At 49.4% G+C, this 25144-nt stretch overlaps 8 protein-coding genes across 8 annotated transcripts; 3 read left to right on the top strand and 5 right to left on the bottom strand.

Annotated features, from left to right (window-relative positions):
* Positions 1-95: 95 nt before the first annotated feature.
* YALI1_C16108g (40S ribosomal protein eS10) lies at positions 96-940 on the bottom strand (the record flags this gene model as incomplete). Its single annotated transcript, XM_501724.3, has 2 exons — positions 96-460; positions 748-940. 2 exons carry the CDS (start codon positions 938-940, stop codon positions 96-98), a joined length of 558 nt encoding a protein of 185 aa, XP_501724.3.
* Positions 941-1403: 463 nt separating this feature from the next.
* On the bottom strand, positions 1404-1825 carry YALI1_C16099g (uncharacterized protein; the record flags this gene model as incomplete). The annotated part of the gene is made up of 2 exons (XM_068282309.1): positions 1404-1639; positions 1693-1825. The coding sequence occupies 2 exons, from the start codon at positions 1823-1825 to the stop codon at positions 1404-1406; spliced, it is 369 nt and encodes a 122-aa protein (XP_068138410.1).
* Positions 1826-2041: 216 nt separating this feature from the next.
* On the bottom strand, positions 2042-2572 carry YALI1_C16091g (uncharacterized protein; the record flags this gene model as incomplete). Its single annotated transcript, XM_501723.2, has 1 exon — positions 2042-2572. The coding sequence occupies one exon, from the start codon at positions 2570-2572 to the stop codon at positions 2042-2044; it is 531 nt and encodes a 176-aa protein (XP_501723.2).
* A 1100-nt stretch (positions 2573-3672) lies between these two features.
* Positions 3673-5076, top strand: YALI1_C16080g (uncharacterized protein; the record flags this gene model as incomplete). Its single annotated transcript, XM_501722.3, has 1 exon — positions 3673-5076. One exon carries the CDS (start codon positions 3673-3675, stop codon positions 5074-5076), a length of 1404 nt encoding a protein of 467 aa, XP_501722.1.
* A 220-nt stretch (positions 5077-5296) lies between these two features.
* Positions 5297-12566, bottom strand: YALI1_C15991g (uncharacterized protein; the record flags this gene model as incomplete). Its single annotated transcript, XM_501721.3, has 3 exons — positions 5297-11890; positions 12254-12419; positions 12526-12566. 3 exons carry the CDS (start codon positions 12564-12566, stop codon positions 5297-5299), a joined length of 6801 nt encoding a protein of 2266 aa, XP_501721.3.
* Positions 12567-14878: 2312 nt separating this feature from the next.
* Positions 14879-15269, bottom strand: YALI1_C15964g (uncharacterized protein; the record flags this gene model as incomplete). The annotated part of the gene is made up of 2 exons (XM_501720.3): positions 14879-15182; positions 15262-15269. 2 exons carry the CDS (start codon positions 15267-15269, stop codon positions 14879-14881), a joined length of 312 nt encoding a protein of 103 aa, XP_501720.1.
* A 1496-nt stretch (positions 15270-16765) lies between these two features.
* YALI1_C15947g (uncharacterized protein) lies at positions 16766-17170 on the top strand (the record flags this gene model as incomplete). The annotated part of the gene is made up of 2 exons (XM_068282308.1): positions 16766-16769; positions 16974-17170. 2 exons carry the CDS (start codon positions 16766-16768, stop codon positions 17168-17170), a joined length of 201 nt encoding a protein of 66 aa, XP_068138409.1.
* A 74-nt stretch (positions 17171-17244) lies between these two features.
* YALI1_C15945g (uncharacterized protein) lies at positions 17245-19233 on the top strand (the record flags this gene model as incomplete). The annotated part of the gene is made up of 1 exon (XM_501719.3): positions 17245-19233. One exon carries the CDS (start codon positions 17245-17247, stop codon positions 19231-19233), a length of 1989 nt encoding a protein of 662 aa, XP_501719.3.
* Between the last annotated feature and the right edge of the window lie 5911 nt (positions 19234-25144).

The raw sequence follows: 25144 nt of genomic DNA, 5'->3' as shown, positions 1-25144 counted from the left end.
CAACCCCTGAACACAGTCATACACGGTTGGATTACTTGTAGGGTGTACTGTACAAATTCTCAACATGAATAATACATTTTTATATATCCTCCCATTTACTGGAAAGAAGGCTGGTAGTTACCGGGAGCAGACTCCTTGTTGGAGTTGTATCGTCGGTACTCACCCTCCTGTCGTCGGGGACCTCGCTCGGGTCGGCCACCTCGGCCCTGAGAAGCAGTCTCCTCTCGGGCAGTCTTCTTGTGGGTCTCGGGAACAACACCCTCGGGAAGGTGGAGGTACTCTCGGAGGTACTCAACACCCTCGTCGGTGAGGGTGTAGTAGTAGTACTGCCAAGAGAACTGGGTCTTGACGAAGCCCTTAGAGGTCAGAGACTGGAGAGCCTTGATGACGTAAAGGTTCTTGGTGTCAATGTCCTCGTGCTTGGGCTGGTTAAAGTCCTTCTTAGCGACACAGACGCCCTCTGATGGTTAGTAACTTGTTTCTGCTTGAATTGCAAAAAAGTGTTGCAAGACGGAACCATCCACATGTTCATTGATGGAGGGTGTTTCTGACAGCGACTGTGACTGATTCGGGCTTCCTTCACTTTGATCGCTCCTCCCTTTTACCACAGATTGGTCGTTGCATTATGCGTCGTCGTATGCTGTCTGTTCACAGCAAATCAAAGGTCGTCCCATCCATCCACAAGTCGTCAGTCATGTCCTCCATATCGGTCGTGTAATTTCGAAATCCCGCTCGCTCTCTACTCACGCTGGAAAAGGTACTGGTGGATCTTCTTTCGGTCTTCCTTGGGAATCAACATTTTGGTCGTACGGTTCGAGGCTGTCGTGACTTCAAAAGTGAGAAATGGAACCTTTTGCAGAGTGAGAGTCCCCGCGAGTCGTGAGTGCCAGAACCTTAATGTGAAAAGTGACTGTCTTTCCTGTTTGGGACCCAATGTCATGTGACAACTCAATAATTCGGTGACCGTGGGTTCGATTCCTGTCCGTGATATTAATGCATAAATTACGTACTCCCAAAAAAAATGCACACTCGTGCGAAAAAAATTGCACCCATGATGAACATGATGAACCAGGGGCTTGGTAAAAGGAAAAGCTCTTGGAATAAAGTGACTATTTCGTTGTGCTTCTCCAGATAGTCACTCTACCCCCCTTTCTACGCCCCATGTCGATTATTAAACTCAGGGAAGAGTGAATTTTTCATGTCACGTGAGTAGTGGGTGCACTTGCGACGCTTGTGATTTTATCCAAAGAAAGGAGGCACTTGCACGCATTGAACGGAGATTCTCCAGGGATGTACAGGAGATGTTATCGAGTCTGATCTAGGTCTGTTATATGTACCGGGAAACAGTGTTTGTCACTCCGACTGCCAGTAGTCCCGAAGAACCTCTGACTGACTGGTTGAAGTCATCTCATTGGAGTGATAGGAGATGGAGTACTCCTACAAGTATTGTAGTCTGTGTCTGGACGAGTTGATGCGGGTACAGTATGTACTGTAGTGGTACTGAGGTCTGATCTCTGATCCGTGAAGGAGGCGTCTCTCAGCATGGATCCAAGAGCAAAGAGGTAGGATCGTAATGGGAGTTGGAAAAGAGAAAAAGACATGGAATACAGACTGGGTGGATCAAAGCAGAGATTGAGGACTCGGATTATAAATCTTTCTGGGACAATTCGGCTTACAGCGAGCTCGATAAACGAATGGTGGCAGATAAGCAACCTTGAAAGACATGTTCAGGGAGGTGGGATTGCGACGAGCTTTTCGTTAATTCATATGAGTTGTGGACAAGATATGATGTAAAATGACACTTTTTTACTGTAGAAGAGGTCATTGAAGATGCTTTCGTGGTTCCCAATTCAGCGGTTTCGAATGCTGGAGCAATCCGTTAAGTACACTTGTATGCGGCGATGGGTCTGGTTCTTCGAGCTCTACTCTCAATGCTTCGGGGCCACTCAGACCTGAAACGACAGCCACTGCTCGACAAAATCCTCGACAAAATCCTCGACAAAATCCTTCACAGTCTTGTCTAAACTAACCCAATCATAGTCTAGCTCCTTTCGGGTTTACTCATTGTCTTGCCCTTGAGATCGGGAACCTCTTTGTTTACTGTATCCCGCAAATCCTGGTTGCACAATTTGGAGACACACGGCATAAGTCGCTGGTTTTCGAGGTTCTGGCGATGGCAGACACATGAGCTCTGACCCTCGGACGTATCTTGCCCGGGTGTGGTAGACAAGTGACCCTGAATGATGGTCCCATTAGTGGTGGAGTTGGGAGACTTCGCGTCTAGAGCAATACCACTACCAAACACGCAGCCGGGGTTGACGGTGGTAAGGCCAAACGAGGGCTTCTCAGACTTTATGAATCTCCAGGCCACCTTCTCTGCATACTTCTTGGAGCCCATGTAGGATACAAAAGCGTTGTCCTTATGAGAAGCTTCTCCCCATGCCACGGGAATCCACGACTCCTCGGTTGCCAAGGAGGAATAATCGTTAGCCTCGTTCTTGTTGAGCATGGCTGCGAACGATGAGGTGATTTCCACGTGGGAAGCGTAGGTATTGCTTGACGATGACGACATTGAGAACAGTCAGAGTTCTGTTGACGGAAGGCTCAGTAGATCCTTGACGGGGTCCTCGACATTGAAAGGTGAAGGAGAGGCGGTATGGAGCACGTATTTGATGCTTTTGAAACCGAGTCTTGAACCCTCTTCAGATCAAACGTCGGAAACCGTCTCAAAAACCAGTTGTCCGGACTTGTAGATATAGACGATAGGGCTATAGACATGGTATTAATGTTAAGACACTTGAATATCATCTGAATATGACTCCATCCCATACATTACAGTGGCAGAAAAGCCTGCCGCGAGTTATATACCAGACAGAGATACTAAGCTACTTATCAATACAAGAACTGGTGTGCTGACGTGAAAGAGAGAGACGGAGTCTTCAAGTGAAATGGTCCTATAGTGATCTATTTGAACTAATGTTTTTTGAGTGGAACCGCTATTGCAGAAGAGAAATGTGACCATGATGTTGGAGTATGTTGACGTATGGATTAGATCGTCTTTGGGGATCTCCGCACAAAAGATCTATGCTCTGATGGTACATACAATAGATCTTTTGTCTTGATATAACTACATGATGTGCTTGGATACACGACAATGAGTCTGGTATCCGTATTTCCTTCGAATTCCTCGAGGTCAGTGACGCTATATATAGATTAGCCCATTAACAGGAGAAGAAGAGACACGCATATCGATAATGAGAGACTCTATACTTTGCGGAAATATGTTTCTTCAAAATTCTCGCTGGTATTGAACAAGATTGAAAACTCCCGGAGATTTCTCGACCTCTCTCGATCTCTCTCGACCTCTCTTGATCTCCCCTCTACAATGGGTTATATTAGTTAGTACTTTCATTACATTTACTTGCATTATAGTTAGCTCATACACAACACTAAACAGACCTCATAATTGGTTTAATTACAAAATTAAAAATACAATTTTGTAGTCATTGTTTTCCTCTACCGATTTCTGAACAATTATTACTCAAAAATACCGTCTCTTCGCCTCAAAACTGCCGCATAAATTTGCATCCATCGCCATTCACCCGTGCATAATTTAGGCTTCGTAGTAACCTTCTTGCAATTTATTTCTGCACATTTTCTACTTATACCGACATGGGCGAAAAGCGTCGAAACTCGGAGTCTGGTCCCGCAGAGACCAAGAAGAGCAAAAGCAGCGAGGATGGCGTTGTCTACAGCGAGCAGGACGCGGAAAAGCTGATCAAACAGGTCGATAAGCTGCAAAAAACCCTCCAGAAAATCATCAAGGTGGCACCGACCGTGGAGGTGTTTCAAAAGACCATTCAGAGCAGGAAGAAGATGGATCTGGCGCTGCTGGAAAACCCCAAGAGTGAATTGGGTGTGGAAATCAGAGACATTTACGAGAAGGGCGGCTCGGCGATTCTGAGCCGGATCCTGGGCCAGGAAACGGCGGTACGACAGGAGGTCAGCAGTATATCTGCCCCCAGCGTCAGATACACCCCCTCGTCGATATTGAAGCCTCTGATGACCGTGGAGTACAGGGGCAAGAGCTGGCCTCCTCTGATTCCCGAGATCAAGGACGGAATGCTGTTTAAACGAGTGTTTACACACAGATCCATGCTGCTAGGAGACACGGGGACTGCTTCTGAGGTTCATAAGACGGCCACCAAGGCCGGGTATGACCAGACGGGAAACTTCTCCTACGAGCGACTCGAGTTTGTCGGTGACTCCATTGTCAACAACATTCTCACCAAGATCATCTACGATGTCTTTCCTGGAGACGACCAGTCTCATCTGTCGTTCCTGAGAGGCCAGGTGATTGCCAACATTGTTCTGTGTCGATGGGCAGCCATCTACGGCTTCCCTTCCAAGCTGCGAGTGGCGTCATCCGTGCTGTCACCCGAACAACTGCATATTCTCACTGTTTCCATTCTCAGTCCTCGAACTCTGGGCGCAGACGCTAACATGTGGCTCGTCAAATACACATTCCCCGGAGGCTACGCGGCCGAGTACGAAAAGTGGTACAAGAGCCTGGAGGTGAAACCCAAGATTGACGAGGCTCTCTGTGGACGTAAGATTGTCGCAGATCTGTTTGAGGCCTACGTGGCGGGTGTCTACCTGTCTTATGGAGCTGACGGAGAAGCTGTTCTTACCAAGTGGGTTTATGAACTGGCCCAGCCTCTTCTGGATGCCATTAGACAGGAGGGAGGCTCCATTTCGTCCATGGCTGAACAGCAGCACGGCATGAAGAAACCCTTTGACGGAACCGCCAAGAATCGGCTGTATATTCTCATTGGCTCGGCTTCTCTGGCGCCCGTCTACAACGTGGTCAACGAAGAAAAATACCCAGATGGATCCGTCATGCATACCGTCACGTGCTCCATGGGCACCGAGATTCTCGGCACCGGCAAGGGCAAGAACCTCGTGGAGGCTGGAGCTCGAGCTGCCATGGCTGCTCTTGATAACACTCCGGCCATGGACAAGTTTTCCGGACTCCGAACCTCTCAAGCTGACAAGCTGAGAAAGAGATTCAAGTAGGTTGAAAAATAACATACATTGATATACATTAGGGACATTTACGTAGCTACAAGTAGTAAACAGAACAAGTGACTATAGTTGTAGTCTGGTCGCGATACCGCTGTACACCACGAGTAGATCACTCTTCTCTCGCTCACATACCACCACCTACACCAACAACAATCCTAAAACACATCAATCAATTAATTAAACAAAATCCTTCACTTTTTTCCTTATCATCTCACAACCCCTTGAGCAGCTCAGCCCGCTCAGCCTCAGAAAGAGAAGCGAGAGCCTGCTTCATGCCCTGGAGAGTACCCTGTCGGTCCTTTCTCAGTTGAGAAGCAAACGACTGGGCAGAAGCGTCCTTCTTGAGCTCGCTGAGTCGAGCAGAGACGGCATCAGAGTTCTCGTCAAACCACTCGGCAACACCCCGGTCAGAGCCCTGATCAAGAGTGGCAGGCTTCCACGACTTGATTCGAGCCAGACACTCAAGCCGAGTGCAAGAGGGCAGAATGCTATTGATCTTGGTAATGAGGTACTCCTCGACTAATCGTCGTCGGATTCGCCAGAAGAAGAATCGACGAGCATCCTTCCACACAAGAGCCTCACGAATGACACCCTTGGCCTCCATTCGGCCAGCTCGGTCATGCAAGTCGGCAAACTGCACGGAGATCTGCTGGTAGATGGGCATGAGAGACTTCTCTCGCACGCTGAGCTTGACCTTGAGCTCCTCAGAATCGGGAGACTCCTCAAGCTGCTTCTTGAGAGAGGAGTACTCGGGATCCAGACGAGCCATGGTGTCCAGTAGCTTGTCTCGTCGGTACTTGATACCGACCATTCCCTCGGGCTCCAGCACACCACCTCGAGACTCGACGTCAGCGTACATCTCCATCATGTCCGAGTTGATGGTGGGGTCAACCACAACCCAAGAACCACCTCGCAGCTCACCGGTGGGAGGGATGTACACCATGATGGGCTGCTTGTAGTCAACCAGAGCATCAACAATGAAAGATCCGTACTTGAGAACCTCATTGTACATGTCTCGCTGACCACCAGAAAAGCCTCGCCAGTTAGCAAGAATCATGAGAGGAAGCGCCTCACCATGGTTGAAGTCGTTGATGGCCTGAGAGGTCTTGAAGGCCGAGTTGGGGTACCAAACCTGGCCGGCTTCAGAGGTGCTCATCTCAATAGAGTCCGGGTTGGCGGGATCGGCAGGGGTAGTATTGTCGACGGTCGCAGTCTCGACACCAATGACACCGAAGGGAATGCCGCCAAGACGAGCTCGACCAACAACAACACCCTTGGCCCAGCCAGACAGAGTCTCCTGGAAAGAGTCCTTGTCAAAGAGACCAGACTCGAAAGCACCATCCTCGAGAGTTCGGCCAGAAATAAGCCATCTAACATCGTACTGCTCGCCTCGGACAGGCTGGAACGTCACGTCTCGATCCCACACATCGGTCTTGTGAGGGAGAACAGGCACTGGAAGACCTCGAGAAGCAGGGATGTATGACAGCCACTGCATGATCTTGTGGACACCGTTGAGATCATCTCGGGCAGTCAGATGAGACACACCGTTGTTGTACATGATCTGAGTACCACCAAGCTGCAAGTTGGAAGAGTAGACCTCTCGACCAAGCAGCTTGTTGATGGCGGGGGCACCAGTGAGAATGATGGGCTGGCCCTCAATCTGGATGGCTCGTTGACCAAGACGAACAAGGTAAGCACCGATACCAACGGATCGACAGGTGACAAGAGTGAGAGTGAAGATATCCTTGTAGGCTCGAGAAGTGGCGCCTGCAATGAGACCAGAGCCCCGCAGACACTCGACTCCGAGACCGTCCTTCTCTCCGACAATGTAGTCGATCACATGACGCTTCTCCACGCCGTTGGGACCCTCCTCCTCAATCTCAGTGGTGACAACAGTGTCGGGCTTGAGGGTGGCAAGAGACTCAGGGGTGAAGTAAAGGTACTTGAAGCCCTTGGAGGGGTCAGTCTCGTCGTTCCACGCAACCTTGTACTTGCCAACGAGCTCGTCAGCAATGCCGATTCGAGCACCAGAGTTGGCAGACAGATAGATTCGAGGAATACCGAGCTTTCGAGCCAGCTCCGTCACCTTGAAGAAGAACTGGTCCTCAGCAGGGCCAAACGAACCAATCTGGAAGGTGATATCGTTGGCCACCACGATGAAAGATCGGCCTCGAGGGTACTCGGGGGTCTTGGCCTCAAACTTCCACGCAACCATACCGACGTTGTTGGCGCCGGGCTCTCGGTTCACCTCCTGCAGCTCGCCAGAGTCCTCATCGAGAATCAGCTCGTTGCAAGTCATGAGATCGTCGGGAGCCTTGCCGTCATACTTCTTCCAGTCCGACTCAATGGACTGTCGGAACAGCTCGGGGAAGTCATAGCAGTAGGTGGTACCCATCAGATGGGCCTTGTACCGCTTGGGCTGCAGCCACTCCTTGGTGGGGTAGGGAGTGTTGATAGACCGCATGTGCATGGAGCCGGGCTTGCCCAGAGACTTGAAAATCCACTGGCCCTTGTCGTTCTTGGCCTCAGCGTACAGCTCAGACTGCACAACGTAACCAGAGACGTTGTTGATCATTGCTCGCAGAGGGAAAGCAGAGCCAGTTTCGGGGTCGGATACCATCATTCGGATCTCGGCACCGGTGACTCGAAGTCGCCACAGACGTCGGCCAAATCGCTCCAGGAAACCGCCAAAGGCAGCTTCAACCTCCTCGGGCTTCAGAGCAAAGACGGCTGAGAAGTTGATGAAAATGTGGTTGAGATCCGAGTTGGTGGTTCCAATCACCTCTAGAGCGTCCAAAATATCGCTCATGAGCCGGTCAGCCTCGGAAATGAGATACTCCGAGGTGGGGATGTTCTCTCGAAGACGACCAGGTCGTACGATACCTCGGGTGAAGAACCGCTTGTCGGAAGCAGCGTTCTTGCCAGTAGCCTCGTACACGTGGATGTTTCGGTTGTCGGTGTGGACAGGCTTGATGTCGAAGTTGGACAGACGGGCGAGCTCCAGCTGGAAGGCCAGAGCAGGCTCAATGTGTCGGATAGTGGGGTCCTCCTCGTATGCGGGGCCTCGGAACGTGAAATACTTGGGATAAGTACCTCGGGAGTTGCCGAAGGAGAAGGTGATTCGTCGCAGAGAACAGGCCTCAAAGTCCTCCTTAAAGTCCTCAATGACCTGGGAGATTCGGGCAATCAGAGTGTCGTCGTCATCAGACTCATCAACCCGACCAATCATAACGTTGCAAATGTTGGACAGGCCAGTGTCAACGGATGAAGCGGCAGCAGCAGCAGCGTCACGAGCAGAAGCAGCGGCACTCTTGTTGCTAGCACCAACAGAGATGGCAAGACCAGCGCCCCGTTTGGGCAGGTTCTCCAGAACACGAGTCAGAGCATCCTCCAGATCATCCAGATGAGGCACGGCAACAATCGCTCCGGTTCGAGCGGGAGCAGAGTCTCGCTCAACGGTGTACGAAAAGTCGGAGACGGAATCAGCTCGAGACACCGAGGGGGAAGTGGGGGTTTTGGAGCCAGAAGACACTACTGAGTTGTACAAAGCAGACGACATGGTAGGCAGTCTAAATCGCCACGAGATGACGGGAGGCAGGTCCGAGTCCTGGTGGTAGTTGATGTCCAGGATGGAGTAGGCCTTGCAAGCTCGTCGGATGTACAGCTCCAGGGCAGCAAGGACGATCCAGGGATCATCGTGGGCAAAGAACTGGGCAAGCACATCAAAGACAATGTACTTGGAGTCGACAACCTCCTTGAGAATATCGGCTCGGGGAGTTCGGTGCTCCAGACCAACCTCTCCGTATCGAGACTCGACGACAGAAGATCGCAGAATGTGCTCAAGCTGGTCAGTTCGCTCCTTTAGAGAGGGCAGAGCGCACTGGATGAGAATCTCTCGGGCTTTCAGAGATACCTTGGCAGAAGCTCGAGATTCCAGCTCCACAATCTTTCGCAGCACAGGTCGCAAGTACTTTGCAACGTGCACGTTGGAGGCAGGAGAGTCGGTGCCAGCCTGGTCGGCCACCTTGTATTCATCGAGAAGGGCCAGCACAAGGTTGTTCTTGGCTCCGACTCGAGAATGAGACAGCTGGGCCATCACAACCTTTCGAAGAGAATCTCGGTTCTCCTCTCGAAGCTTGAGAATGACATCCTCGTCACGTACGTTGGGTCCGCAGAACCGGGCCTCAGAGTCGTAGTAGGCCTGCAGAAGGCCTGCAGCAACCTGAAGCTCGTGGATAGCAAGACCGTCCTGGTACTCTCGAGCAAGGTCAAACAGAGGAGCAAGAGTTTGCTGGAAGAGCGCATCGACCTCGCCAGAGCTCGCCTCCTTCTCAAGGGCTCGCAGAAGCTGCTTGGCAGGAAACTCGCCACCTCGCTGCTTGGCCTTGTCAATGAGACCAGCAAGAGTAGCATCCAGCTTGGCGCTCATTCGGGTGTGCAGAGAAGACACCTGATGAGCCCACTGGAGATAAGGAAGCTCAGGGTTTCGGAGCAGACCAACCATCTCCTGAAGAGTGGACTTCATCACCACCTGGTTATCGAAACCAAGCAGAATGTTATGGAGCACGTTCTGGCAGTGCTCGTATCGCTGATGAGGCTTGTTACCGCTGAGAGTGGGGGGTCCAAGCTCGGGAAGCTGGCCCTCAAAGGGCTTGGCATGCTTGACCTTGGAAGGATCATCAAGGGCCAAGATACCGAGGATGTCGCCAGCCTCGATGGTGGAACCGGGCTGCTTCATCAGCTGGACAATACCGTCCTCCTGAGCAGTGAGAGTCATGTACATCTTCATGACCTCAATCTCGGCATAGGGCTGGTTGGCTCGCACGTGGTCGCCGTTCTCGACCAGGAACTTAACCAGCTTACCGGGAGAGGGAGATCGAAGCTGAGTGGGGTCGTTCTCCACCTCGAGAAGGCAGGTCTTGGAGTCAACAGACAGTCGCGTGGCTCCAACCTCCTCCTTCCAGTAGACATTGTGGGATCTCCCACCTACAAGACACAGAATACCACCGTCAGAAAGAGGTCTAACTCCAATGTCGCATCGAGAACCGTTGATGAACAGCGTGTAAGAGTCCTCAGACGACCGGGTGGCGGTGAACTTGTACCGCTGGCCCTCGTAGATGAAGTCAACGGGGAAAAGGGTCTTGAGAATGTCTCGAGCAGGGACCTGGCCCTTCTCTAGCGAAGCCATGTAGGTGGCAATAGAGTCCTCGGAAGCTCGATGGGCCTTGGTAGCAGCACCACAAACAACAGCGAGGAACGAGTCGGGTCGCTCGGCAGTCAGCTTGTTGGAGATAAGCTCATCCAGCCAGCCGGTGGTGATGGTGTTGTCCTCGAAGTCCGGTGTCTCCAGCAGCTTGATGAGGTACTCGACGGTGGTTCGGAAGTCACCTCGAATAGATAGTTCCTTCAAAGCAACAACCATGTGCTTTCGAGACGCACTTCGGTTCTCACCGAAGGCGAAGATGTGACCAAACTGCGAATCCGAGAACGAATGGATACCTCCCTGGTTACCAACGGAGAAGTAACCCCACACGTTGGACGAGGATCGGAAGTTGAGCTCGTGCATAGTACCTCCGGAGGGCTTGAAACCCTCTCCAGGGTCCTCGGATGTGATTCGGCAAGCAGTGGTGTGACCTCGGGGGACGGGACGTCGCTGTGTCTTATCAGCATCCTCGCCCGAGAAGTCGAAATCAATTGGAGTGGTGGTGTGAGGGTTAACACCGTAAAAGAGACGAATGTCCTTGATTCGATCGAGGGGGATACCCATGGCGATCTGAAGCTGGGCAGCGGGCAGGTTGACACCGGTGACCATCTCGGTGGTAGGATGTTCGACCTGAAGACGAGGATTCAGCTCCAAGAAGTAGAACTTGTCGTCCTCATGGGAATACAGATATTCAACGGTACCTGCAGAGACATATCCGACAAGCTTACCGAGTCGCACGGCAGCCTTCTCCATGGCAGTGAAGGTCTGCTGGCCAGCCACAGTCACAGGAGCCTCCTCAATAATCTTTTGATGCCGTCGCTGAACCGAACAATCTCGACCAAACAGTGAAATATTGTTGCCGTACTGATCAGCCAGAAGCTGCACCTCCAAATGCCGGGCATTGCCTGCAAGCTGCATAATGAAGATGGGCGAGCCGGGGATCTCTCCCTCGACCTGGTGGTAAGCAGCCTCGAAGTCCTCCTCTCGCTCAACCTTTCGAATACCCTTTCCTCCTCCTCCCTCGGAAGCCTTGATCATCACGGGGAATCCAATCTGCTTAGCCTTCTCCAGACCCTGCTTGGGACCGGTGGTGCAGCCCTTGGTGTACACCTCCTCGGACACGGACACGAGGTTGGTGCTCTTGTCAACCACAACCTCGTCCACTCCGGTTCCAGACCACGGGATACACGGGACCTTTGCGTGCTGGGCCACAATGGTAGAAGAAATTTTGTCTCCCAGAGATCTCATGGCAGCTCCGGGAGGGCCGATGAAGACAATCTTGCGGGGAGAGGCCGCTAGCGACTCGGGGAGCAGGGGATTTTCACTGGCATGGCCCCATCCGGCCCACACGGCATCGACGCCGAATCGCTCAGCCACGTCGACAATCAGCTCGACGTTGGCGTAGTTGTTGTTGTTGGTTCCTCCGGGCACCTCGACGTACTGATCGGCCATTCTAATGTAGTCGGCGTTGGCAGCGAGATCTTCGGGGGTGGCCATGACGGTGAACGAGATTGCTCGCTCGTCGCCAAAGGTCTCGTAGGCCCATTTTCGTACTGAACGGATCTCCTTTACTGCGGCAATACCGTTGTTAGCGATGAGGACCTGGGTTAGTAACACTCGTTGGGGAAAGTGGCGAATCGCGCCGAGAGGCCGCTGAAGGTGGGCAAGTGGTGGTATTGCTGGAATCTGCTCGGTCTGGAGAATCCGAAAATCACAATATCATGTCGGTGGCGTAAATTTCATCTTGAGATCAGATTATGATCAGATCCGAGACACAAGTGGAAAATAGGTGATACTGGTGGTTTTGGGACCGAACAGCCGTGTTTGTCTAACAATTGGACGTGTAAGAATGTATTACACTCTTGTTTTCCAGCTTTTGTGTCCGTTTTCGACCCTTTTTCGACCCTTTTTGGTCGTTGTTGCACTGCGGCCGCCTGTTATACAGTCTAAACGTCAAATACTCACCTTGTTGATAACTGTATGACCTCCGTGAGAAGCCACAAACTCCTTGACTTTTGAGGGCTTGGCTGTGTGGACAGAATTGAGTCCAAAGAAATGAGAGGCGAGACCTTTGTGAATGTTGGGGTCCACCAAGGGAGCCACATCTGGCGTTGAAGATCCTGAAGCCATACTGGGTTAGTTTCTTGTGCTGGCGAGGTTGTGGCGGCGAGAATGTGCTCGTCTGGCCCATCGTGACGCCTCGGCTGTCGTGGCCACGGCCACCGTCGTTTACTCACCTGAAAAACCGACGTGTTAGTGTCCTCAATTGCAGTCGCATTCAGGAGCAGACGATTAAATTATATCTGGCGCACCGTTATGGTCAACAAGGTTCTAGGTTTTAGTAGGTGCATCCAACAATCCAACAGATGCACTGGGGGCGGTCAGGTTTGGGGATGTGGCGAGAGGGTAAGGGCAGTCTGGGGTAGGGGTACTTGTAGTGTACGTGGTGTACTCTTTTATGAGATTTGTGGGCTTGGAAACACCCGTTTCCTATTGGCTGGACGTGAACCGTTTGCTTTTTTTTTTATATTTTCCGCTGCTCCCCACATGGACTGTTTGAATTCCCGCACGGATTATCTCACAATAAACGATTCTCCGGCATTTGGCAAACCTGGCAAGGGCATGAGGTGTTTGGCTTCATCTGGTAACGTTATCTACGAACAAAACTAGTTGAGCGCTCTTTTCACTTCTTGTAGTCCCGAGACATGTTGTTATACTGTTATACAGCACAGCCCTCTGTTAGCAGAGCGCCATCCAGGGCCGTGGCACTTGTCACGCTCAACACTCAACTCAACTTCCGCACTCCCGTGAGTTGACTTTCTGGCTAGACAGACGGTTTTACGTTGAGCTGCACCTAGCCGAAGTTTAACGGAGTGTTGGGGAGTTGATCGAAGCGCGATAATGATATATCAACAGGCACGTTTGCGACCAATCGTTGCAAGGTGGACCAGCTTATCCCGTCCATGTTGTGGGTTCGCCCGAGACATGGCCATTAGCTGATTTTCGTTTTTCGAACGCGTAACCTTGCCCGAGTCCCTCCAACCACGCAATGCATATTTGACGTGCTACTTGTTGAGCCAGTGACAGAGAGATACTGTACGATACAGGTGTACGAGTACATACAATTTCCAGTACTGTACGGTACGGTACTTGGTGTAGTCCGAGAGAAACCTGGTGAGACCAAGCAAGCCTGGGAACCACGTCTTAGACGGACTAGAGCCGATCTTGTGGACCTGGTGATCCGAATAGCTCGTAGACACCGGCGCTACCGTCCATAGTGTCCATGGCTCTTTTCTCGGTTCCTTTTGATTTGGCCTCGGCTTCTTTTTCTTGGCTCCACACGATGTCGTTAATACGTGTACAGTAGCTCAAATCTGGCCCTGTCCTCGACAACTCAACTCTATGGTTTGGAAAGGCCCTGCCAGCAACCACGGATATACCTCACGGAATGAGACCCCATCGGGAGTAGCCCGTCTACAGTTACCGGCACCGGTACAGTATAGCCTTTGTTGAGGATATGGACATAAAGATGAAGTCATCATCATATGTGCGTGCGAACGAGCATATACAACCGCGACACGGATGTTTCTCGTGCTGATAAAGGGCCATTGGCGTCTCACACCGTTTCAGCCCATCTCCTCTCGACCGTTGCCATCGCCTGCCAAGAACCACAGTGTCAAACATGGTCCATCCCCCGTCAAACATGTGTCCAAGTCCTGACCAGTGTGCATGAGGCTCGGAAGCTTGAAACCCCCCTTTGTTGGTAACGGTGTGCTTGAGAACCGTCCTGCCGGCTCGTGGGAACGTCCATCTGGCCATGGCGTGGATATCCATCCAGTTTGCGGGTCTTCTGTCGCTCTCTACGTTTCGTTTACCTTGTCCATCAAAAGTGTCAGCACTGCGTGGGTTGGGGCGGAGAGGGGCAGAGTGGGGCGGAGTGAGGCGGAGTGAGCAGGAGTCTAAAGAAATCGTGTCGTGGCAATACGACTACTGTCGCCCGTGACGGTGACCTGGTCCTGTCCTGTTCATCCCCTTCATGCCTATAGTCATTCCGACCTACACAATCCATTGTAAAACTACTGCGCTTGTAGACCAGTCCACGTGACCACCGTTGATCACTGCTGACTAATTGGTGGGTACCGATACATATCCCCTGGCTCCTTACAAGTACATACTATCTTATGCCAGATGTGATGCTGTTTGTAGTATGTAAATAGGTCGCCTATGTTATGGGATAACCACGGAGGAACATAATGTTCGAAAAACTGCACGAAAACTCGACAGTAGACATAAGTACGCCCAGAGAACAAATATACGCCTTCATAAACACGACATACCACGCAATATTTGGTGCCACGTGGTCCTGGTTGAACAGACCTTCTACGCATAACATGCAACATTCCATTACGCAACCTTATATTGGACACGTGCCATAATCACCACCCATAGGCCGAGAGTCAGTAGGAGTACTCCAGACACAGTTCACCGCTCTCGGCTCGGTCGGTGGCAAACACTACAGCGAATGACCCACATCTACCACACACGCTCAGTATAATAAATCCATTCCAATATCATATATAATATAAATAATTAACCACCGAAACCGTAAAGGGTTCGGCCCTGTCGCTTGAGAGCGTAGACAACATCAAGAGAAGTGACAGTCTTTCGCTTGGCGTGCTCAGTGTAGGTGACGGCGTCTCGAATAACAGACTCAAGGAAAGACTTGAGAACGTTTCGGGTCTCCTCGTAGATCTGGGCGGAAATTCGCTTCACACCACCTCGTCGCGCAAGACGTCGGATGGCGGGCTTAGTGATACCCTGAATGTTATCTCGAAGAATCTTTCGGTGTCGCTTAGCGCCACCCTTTCCAAGTCCTTTACCACCTTTTCCTCGGCTATCGTTAGTAAGTGTTTGTGATTGTGGTTGTGTTGACTGTCGTCTTGTGTTGTGTTGTGTTGTGTGGAGATACTCACCCAGACATTGTTTAGTATTTGTTGTGTGTGTGGGAAGGAAGACCTTTGGGAGGGGCCGGCTGGTCTTATATATTTTTTTGCCTCTCCCTTGGGTCTGTTTTGTGTTGTGGGGGGGGCTCCCAATTAGGCGTTTCCTATCAACCGGTCCCTGATATACATGCCGTGCTGTGATATGCTGCACTACGTGGTGCTGGGACCGGAAATACCACACAAAATGCGAGGCTTTTACATCGCTCCCAAATTTTGACACTTCACCATATGCCAATTTTGAGACTTGGTTACCTCCCAACCACTCCCAACTCGCCCTAACCCTAAAGCTTATTAGCCGGGAACTCAGAAACTGGGGTCGTGCCCTGGGTAAGCGAAAATAGGTGATTGGGGGCGATTACGGAAGATATGGGGGGATTTAAAAGGTTGGGTTACGGAAAAGGCACTACTGCGACATTACTGGTCGCATTTCTTCTTCTGATCGACGCCGGGAAATGTACCTCCATAAAGAATCAGCCTCAGAAACCCACCACACCAGTTCGAATCCCGCCTGTGTAACATTTTCCGAAGGAATAAAAGAGTATAATTGGTGAATACTGAAGATTAAAAGATGAAAATAGCCTTCAAATTGATGCCACCGTTTTATAAACCACGATCAGCACACCTGTTGCTGCCTCAATCATTTGTTCTTGTTCAGTTTACACATGGAGCAAGTTTGTCCTAATCGGAGCAACCCTAAACCTAGTTAGGGGGCAGCGCGTCATTCCATTAACCCCAACCCTATTATCCAAAGCAGAACACCTAACCCGAATACAAAAAAAAGAGAGGAAACCTAACCCTAGCATTAACTACCCTAACCGGGACACACCCTAACCCCCAAATAAGCTCAGTTGTTGCCGTTGCCGTCACCTGGGCAACCAGCCCCAACCCACAGAATCGTTGGTATCCACGTATATTCTACCCCAGATAATATCAAAGTAAGCCGCACCGCAAAAGCCGCCACACGAAGTGCCAGCTATTAAAATCGCCATAATTACAAATATTACAACTGTCCTGGTATGTTAACATAGGCGGCCAATACCAAAAAAAATTGGAGGAAATTTGCAAAATTGTTTTCCGGACTCGACGACAATGCACAATGGACAAGAGTGGCAAGCCCCCTCATTCGGAGTCCGCAGATTTCTGCAAGATAGCACTGCGAGATAGTATACGGCACCAGTAGAGGATGTATACAAGTGCCGGTACTCTTGTTTGTAGTTGAAGAAACAGAAGAGGGAAAAAATATTGGGAAAAACATTATATATATATATATACATTTGGAAGTAGGTTTTGTGTAACTGGATCAGCTGATCTTTTCTATATTACTTCAGATGTTGTTTTCATGTGTTGCTATAGCTGACTGTATTAGGTAATTTACTAAAACTCATCTCCACTAAAATGGCAGGGTTTTGCCTCGGAGAAGTCGTGGAAGGGAAGTAATCCACCAACGGGATCCATCTACTTGTAAACAACAATTATGGGTCGGCAAAAACCACTTTCACCATCTCTTCCGAGCCGAAAAATGCCACCGATCTGTTGCCACCGGATTAGGTTTAGTGATTACTAATAATTTTGACTGCAGCCACACGATTGCTTCGGGGTTAACGGAAATTGGCGGTTATCTCTGATCTATACCAAAGTTGAAGTCGAGGATCCAGCCAGTTAGCGCCTTGCCACCACGAAAGCAACGGTACTTAATCTAGTCCGACACTTGACACAAACGCCACAAGCAACGACTCCACCCAGGTCAGGTCAGTACCAACACAAACTGCAGTTTGAAACCGGCAAGTTATTTGCAGGAGTGAATCTGCGACATAGACATCTGTATCGACCAGCAAGTTCTCGACAACTTGTTGACGATCTTCTACAACCAACTTTTTGAACTTTTTGAACCAGGTTCACTCACTACTCCCCAGCAACTTGTCTGGCACTTTTTCTAGTTCAACCAACTACGCTATGATGAACCGAATGATCACCGCGGCTCTGGTCGGAGTCGTTCTGTACTCATGTCTTCTGATCTCCACACACTCGGAGATTCAAATACTCCCCACAACGTCAGGATGGCAACCAGGAGACCAACATGCCAACTACTACAAAAAGTCGCGACAAGATGGACTGCTGCACACAACCGACAAGAAGATCAACATTCCGCTGAGAAAAGGCACCTATACGCCCTCTAGAAAACGCCTGGAGGTCCGATCCAAGGCCGCCGTGTCTTGTGATGTCCCCCAATGCTCCACCATGGGCACCGACATTCTGAGACGAGGAGGATCAGCTGTAGACGCCTCCATCACAGTCGCTCTGTGCATCGGAAGTGTCAACGGCTTCAGCAGTGGCATTGGAGGAGGAGGCTTCATGGTTGTCAAAGACGCCAAGACACGTGATCTGTCGTTTGATTTCCGCGAGACGGCTCCTCTGGCTGCTTCCAAGGACATGTTCAAGGATGATCCCAAGAAGGCCCAATTCGGAGGATTGGCCGTGGCCATTCCCGGAGAAGTTCACGGTCTTTATGAGGCTTACAAGCGATACACTTCTGGCGTTCTGAGCTGGAAGGAGCTATTTGAGCCTGTCATTGAACTGAACGAGCGAGGTTGGACCGTTGACAAGGCGTTTGAGCTGGCTCTTGAAGTCACGGAGGATGATCTGTCCGCATACGGAAACGGAGACTGGAGCTGGCTGTATGTTGATACCCCTTCTACCAACGCCAGCCCCTTCAAGGCTCGTCCTCTTAAGTCTGGCGACGTTCTTGCACGAAAGGCTCTCGCTGAAACACTCACTCTGATCGCCAACAACGGCTCTTCTGCCATTTTCTACGACCCCAAGGGCCCCATCGCACCCAAGCTGGTAGATGCCATCAACCGGGCTGGAGGAGTGGCTTCTCTAGAGGACTTTGAGCAGTACCAGACAATTGTGGAGGAGCCCGTTCGAGGCGAATTCTACGGTCGAGAGGTTCTGGTGGCCAACAATCCCAGCAGTGGCCCTGCTCTGGTGGTTGGTCTCAATATTATCGATGAACTCGATAAGAAGGAACGAGAGAAGGACACGAACGCACCCGGCAGATGTGTTGGAATTCTCAAGAAGACTGCCAACTGGTTCAGACAGGGATTCTCTCTGTTGGGACTTGCCACCAATGGCCTCATTCCCCGAGATTCAAACCCCATTTCCATCCAGCGACTCACCGAGGCCATGAAGTACACCTCTTCTGCTCGAACGGAGCTTGGAGATCCCGCAGACGTGTCCAACAAGAAGCGGGTCGAGTACCTCCTTACTCAAGACTGGACCGACAAGGCCGTCAACAATATCTCCGACTACCATACTCGGCCGTGGGAAGACTACCAGCCCGCCTACGAGGTGTCTGATTCCGCCGGAACTGCCCACTTTTCTGTTCTGGACGAGAATGGAATGGCTGTTTCCATGACCACCACCGTCAACCTGCTGTTTGGTTCTCTCGTCTACGATCACGTCACGGGAGTTATTCTCAACTCCGAGATGGACGACTTTTCCATTCCCTCACGTGACAATGCTTACGAACTCCGGCCTTCTATTTACAACTACATTGCTCCTGGCAAGAGGCCTCTCAGTAGCACTACTCCAACGATTGTTTACAACAAGAAGACGGACCACGTGGAGCTGGTGCTTGGAGCTGCGGGAGGCTCGCGAATCGTTACCTGTGTTCTTCAGGCCATTGTTCGAAAGTACTCCTACGGTCTTTCGTTGCTCCAGACCGTGGCTTTCCCTCGTCTGCATCATCAGCTGATTCCCGAGATTGCCTATGTTGAGATTGGAGGCAGAAAGAGCATTGGACAGGCGCTGAAGGCCCGTGGCCATGGCGTTGAGTACTGGATTCCCCGGTCGGTCATGAATGCTGTTTCGAGAGAAGACAACGGCGAGATCCACGCCGTTGCTGACTACTGGCGAAAGGGAGGCGGAAGTGATGGCTATTAGCTGTAGTGATAAATGATCAATTATATTTATCAGCATGGTGAGGACGTTAACGTGATTTTGACGGGAACTTTTGGTGCATATGAGTATGTACCATATCGACCATTTGCTCTACCTGGAAGATCATGGCTCTAACATTGTAGTACACTCTTAGTATCCATCTCACAGAAAGCTTTCAAGTGATATGCTACACTATACTGTCCACGTTTATCTCGCTAAACATATGAGTCCTCTTTGTGAGAACATTATTTCCTTGAATGAATCCTAAGAAGGCAGGTAGGTAAGGGATGTTCCAGAGTCCAGAAGAATATGTCGTCGTCGTGTCTTGTCAAGAGCATTAGTGGTGGTTCCATTGACATGAATGTCAATTGAGTTGAGCGTTACCAGAAACTCCTTGGGCTTAGAGTCGGTGGTTTGGTCTTGAATGGTAAGTAGGAAGGATCGTCAAGGAGCCGTCAATCTTTGACTTGTCTACAGCTCCAAACAGCACAGATTCCAAATAGTAGCAGTTTCTTAGCAGTTTCTGCGAAGCTCTCTATCAGGAATGATTCCACTGATAGTACAGTATTTACTGCAGGTGAAACTGTCTCACTCAGTCTCAGACACCTTGCACCCTCCGAATGGACCATGACCAAATGTAAAAGTAATGCGGATAGAGTGCCCATACCATATCTTGTATGAGTCCATTCAAAGCGCGCCGTGAGTTCGGGTGCTGAGCACTTCATTATCATCCTTCTCAAAGTCCATTCAAAGTGGTCGCGACTATTGCTTTATCGAGTTGTATTTCACTGAAATCACAGCATGAGTCGATCAACAAGTGCCAATCTCCCCTAAAGTGTCTCAGGCTTTGGACAGCTTACCGGGAGTTGCAAAGGTGGAGAGAAGCAAATAAAGGGGGAACATGTTGAAGGTCGAGCGACGATTTATTGGTCTTGTGGGTTGCTTGGTTGTCATAATCACTTAATCAATGTCGTCAAGGTGGACTTGAAAAGGCTGCTGTGAGACTGTATTTTCGAATCAGCGGTGGGCACCTCAGTCACCATTCAGTCTGTTCATCTGCTTCCATCGAGATTTGAGGCTAGAAAGACTCAATTGAATGCTGTAGATCTTGTTGAGGGATAGTCGTGTTCCCGCTAGTGGTGATGAATGTACTGGAGTGCACGGTAGGTGGATTTCCCTGGCCAGTGCGTGGTCTGACGCTGTGCTCCATTCCACCTGGAGGAGAGAAGAGTTGTGTTGGAACCACCCTTAGTAAGTGATGTGTAAGTAGTTAAGTATTTGTTAGATAATATTTCTATTTTAACTGACATTTGGTTTTTAATTTTCTAGTTTTACTTATCTCTTAAACCCCAAAACAGACCCCATGAACAGGCCAACCACGGTGGCAAAAACGGTACAGAAATTGATCGAAAAAGATACCAAGGCAAAATACGACGGTTGAAGAGATCAGCATGCAATTGTGGCTACATATCCGACCGGCCGTGACCGAGCGACTTCTACAGACGCCATTATGGTGGACATTTTGAGACCTCTCCCACAACCCGTCCTATCCACCAAGTGAATATGACAACTCGTGATGGTGTGATGGAGATCATTGGGGTGAAGCACACCACCTTCAGCCTGGTGGAATTTCAGCAATCCAAAACATTGAACCTATGGACGTGGTTTGATCCAATTGACCCCGTTGACCTCGAATTGAGTCTCCAAAGCCAGTTCCAGGCCAAAGTCGCTCCACCCAAGAACGAGTCTCCAACTCAGAGATGTTGGGGATATTTAATTCGAGCTCTGAGCCACCACCTGATGCTCTGCTGTTGACATGACAGAGGACCTGTTTCGTGTTTCCAGAAATGCCTGCAGAAGAGGTGTTCGTGCCAGATCCGGTTGCCTCCCGGGGTGAACTCCCTAGCCAGAGAAGTCAGTTTAGGAAACTCGTGAGGCTTAGACGCATTTATTGAGTGAGAGAGTGGAGGTGCCCCATGGCGTTTCTTGGGCGCCGCGAATGACTGCTTGAACGGCAGGGTTCCAGGTCAAAAGTCGTGTTGCCTGTGCCAAACGGTTCTGTACGCTCAGAAGGCACTGCAACACTGGTCAGAAACGAAGGACTTGTTGAGATCTGACATCGAGTACGAGTTCCGAAGAGGAGGGCACGGAATCGTAGGAAGAAGAGACATTGATGGGGAGATCAGAAGTGATTTGCGATACTGTCGATTTAATTGTTGTACAGTCGAGTGAATTGTTGTACAGTCGATTGAATTGTTGTCACATTTCAATAACAGTACAGAAGATATCCGTCAGAATACCGATCTGATTGCCAGTTCATCTACCATACAGCCGAGACATAGGCCGTGGAACCAGCTGACAATTCGAACAATGAACTTGAGTCAAGAACTGGTTGGCCGAGGTTTTATAGCCGCCCGTTGCTCTAACCATGCCAGTCGCAAGCCAGTCTCGTTTTCACATTGTTGACCAGGAGAGCTGCCTCAGCACAGCGTTTGTATTGGTACAGTGATCTCGAGTTCCAGCAAAAGTAGCAACTTGACCGTTCGAATAAGGGGATTCTAAGAAGACATTAAACCAAATCACGACATGCCTCAATGTTTTTTCGTCGTCCTGAAGTCTGTTTTTTTTTTTTTTTTTTTTTTTTTTTTTTTTTTTTGACATTTACCACAAGGGTTCAGCAGGAAATCAAAGGCACCAACTGTTGGATGGAAAGCCAGAAATCGATCGATTACTACCACTGACGACCACCTCGAGTACAAATACTCCTACCTACAGTGTACTGGTACTCCTATCTACTCACTCCTACTGGCATTCCGACCTTGGAGCCATGCGCGAGGTGAGAGTCTACAAATAACGTCATATCTTCTTTCGCACTCCTTCCGATGGCTCACCATCGATCTTACACCTACCCTACCGTCAGCCGTATCTTGAACGTATCGGGCGACGAGGTTGGAAGCTTCGGCTGAAGCTTTCAAAACGACGCTAAACCTTGGAGATTGTGGCTGCTTATACAGCCGGTCTCGTTGATGGCCCCTGCTGTCACTTCTTTGTCTCCCCGCGCCCATGTTTTGCTACTGTTCCATTAGCGGTCTGGGCGTTCCAGGGAAGATATCGGCTGTAGTAGGAGCTACAATTAGGGATCTGAACTGGTATTAGGACTGGTGTTGGGGTCTTACAACCAGTGTTGGGGTCTTACAACCGGTATTGGGGTCTTATAACCGGTATAGGGCTCGGAACCGCTCCTACCTCGACTAGAACACCAGTGAGCTCAGACAGATTTACTGCAAAGTATCGCAGCTAAGACACACAGACCACCTCCTGCATTTCGCGGTATTATTTCGCTGCTGTCTTTTTGGAGAATACGGCGGTCAAACGAGTACGAGCAGGTCTTGGGGTTGGAGGCTGTGCGAGTCCTTGTAGGTGTAAGATCGACTGTGGGTTTATAATATCGATGATCAAGGATTAAACAGCACTCACGTGGTCGTTCTGTCCGTCGTCTCTAAATGCTGACATAATCCCGTCACAGAACACGTTTTTGATAGACACGCTTTTGACAGAACACGATCAATCGACGGAATGGTTGATACAATACTATCATAATTGCTTATCGCTTTCGACGATTCCCTCAAATTTTCCTCATTCCCCAATTTCCCCGTTTCCCCATTTTCCCATTTCCCCATTTCCAAATTTCCAAATTTCCAAATTTCCTCATTTCCCTCTCTCCTCATTTCCCATTTCCATTTTCGCTCGAATTCCTCCAAATTCCCCATTTTTCTTTTCTAAATATAACCGCGACGAGGTCGCCCAGACAACCATCTCCCCACGCCGTACATATCCCTGGGCTTCGCTGCTTCTGTCAGGGTTCCAATGACGCGACGCGTGTCTCCACAAAAAAATTAAATCAAATTAAATCAAAAAACGCTCCGCAAAAAAGCCCCACAAACGCATGACGTGAAACACGGACAATCTGTACAATACGCGCCAAGCCAATGTACCTCCACATTGGATTAGATAAATAAATTAAATTAAAATAAAATCGATAAAATAGGCAAAAATAAATAAATAAAGTCTGATAGATATGAATAAATATAATTGGAATAAATAAATAAAGTCGGAAAAATATAAATCAAATCGAAAAAATGGAAATAAAAAAGAAACCTGCAATATACTCATGGGTCTGTCTCATTATCTACACCTCAACTGCCCTTGCTGCTACAACCAATAAATGCCGCTAAAATGTCGAAAATACTACCCAACTAATGTCGCCCCATGCCATCACACGTCAACCATGATTACAAACTCTAACCTTAACACGGAAGGCTGAGAGACAAAAGGTAGAGCCAATCCAACGGGTCATACGAGACAATTCATGGACGGTTTCCGACTGGGAAAACTTCCCGAAAATTCGCGCCAAAAGAGGGATTTTTTATGGCATATTTCGTGAGTTTATGCGGGGTTTCCGCCCGAAAATGACGTCATGTGCCATCAAAGACAACCCCGAGGTCGTTAGCGTCCCGACTGCAGATGACGTGCATTTACAGTTGCATTCTCAGCTTATTGGATTATTGGCGCGTTTGAGTTTTTCACAAACGAAAAGGGAAGATGAACTAAAAGAAGGAAGGGTGGTGGGTTAGGGTAGGAGGTAGGACTGATTAAGACCAAAAGGGGTTAGGGTAATATTACCAAAGACGTCAATTTACAGGGTTAGGGTAGTATTTTTTGATTATGGGGTGTTTGTTGTTGTTCGGTTGTCGTCAAAAACACAAAAAAGAATATACTCCAAAATTGCGTTGAGACATGGAAGTGAACCAGCACAGACTCAAATGAGCTGAGCGAGGTCCCATGGCGTGAAATTGAGACATTTGGTCCAGTGTTCGGTTCACGTGATTTGAAGAATAAAAGAAGAAACAACAAAACAGTAGTGTGGTCATAAGGAAGGATTTTTGCCGTTTTGGGAGATGGTTGGTTGTTGCTCTTGATTTTTTTTTCTGTTTTTTTAATTATTTTATTTTTGTCAGGCCATTTTCCCAAGTGTGCATAATCCAAGTACGGTGTAAGTGGCTATAAGTAAATTAGTTGACTTTATGGGGTGAAGTAATTTTCAAGTAAATGTAGTTGGGCCGAGTGCCGAAACAGAGAAAATATATAGTGATAAATAGTTGAACCTCAACATGAGTAGAGATATTCGTACTGTAGATAGATTTACCGGGCCCTGGAGATCTCCGGTGGGTTTCCAGGGCGAATTGGCAGAGACTGAACAGTCTGGAATCTGGAAGCCGGGAAAGATGCAGTACAAGTACTTGAAAAGGTGTGAAAAGACTCTGGAAAGGGTGTGAAAAGAGTCTGGAAAGGGTGTAAAAAGTGGTAAATAGTAAAGTATTTGAAGTGTCTAACAAGTGTCTAAAAAATGCCTAAAAAGTACCTGGAAAGTGCCTGGAAAGTACCTGAAATAATGCCTCGGCAAAAGCCATTTAGGTTGCTTAGAGCACCCTTTTCATGTGGTGAAAACAGTGGGGAGCGCAGAAGAAGCAAGAATTTTCGAAGGGAGCGAGTACCCCGGATGAGGCCGGTTCAAAGGTGTAGTTTGGTTTGCGATAGTTGTTGTTTGTGGTTGTTGTCGTGGAAGAACAGGCATTATACACGGTACGGGATAGAATGGAATTTGGACATTCACAGCAATAGATAGTACAAGTACAGTAGCTGCTAGAATCGAGCTGCCGGAATCGTATCGCTAGGATCTTAGCTGTTAGCATCGTTACCGTAGCACTCGTCTCAGTAACCATCCACCTCTCCAACCGTTGCTATCATTGCCGAATCCAACCAGGATTGTCCTATTCGAGCAAACTGAGACGAAAAGCGCCGGAGGTTGCCTAATGGGGAGGCGTAGAGGGCTCCGAAACGGTCTTTTGGTGGT

The sequence above is a fragment of the Yarrowia lipolytica genome, chromosome 1C, assembly GCF_001761485.1.
Source record: "Yarrowia lipolytica chromosome 1C, complete sequence".
Classification (NCBI taxonomy): domain Eukaryota; kingdom Fungi; phylum Ascomycota; class Dipodascomycetes; order Dipodascales; genus Yarrowia; species Yarrowia lipolytica.
Note: the sequence above shows the minus strand (reverse complement) of the source record. Positions and strands in the feature narration are given on the sequence as shown.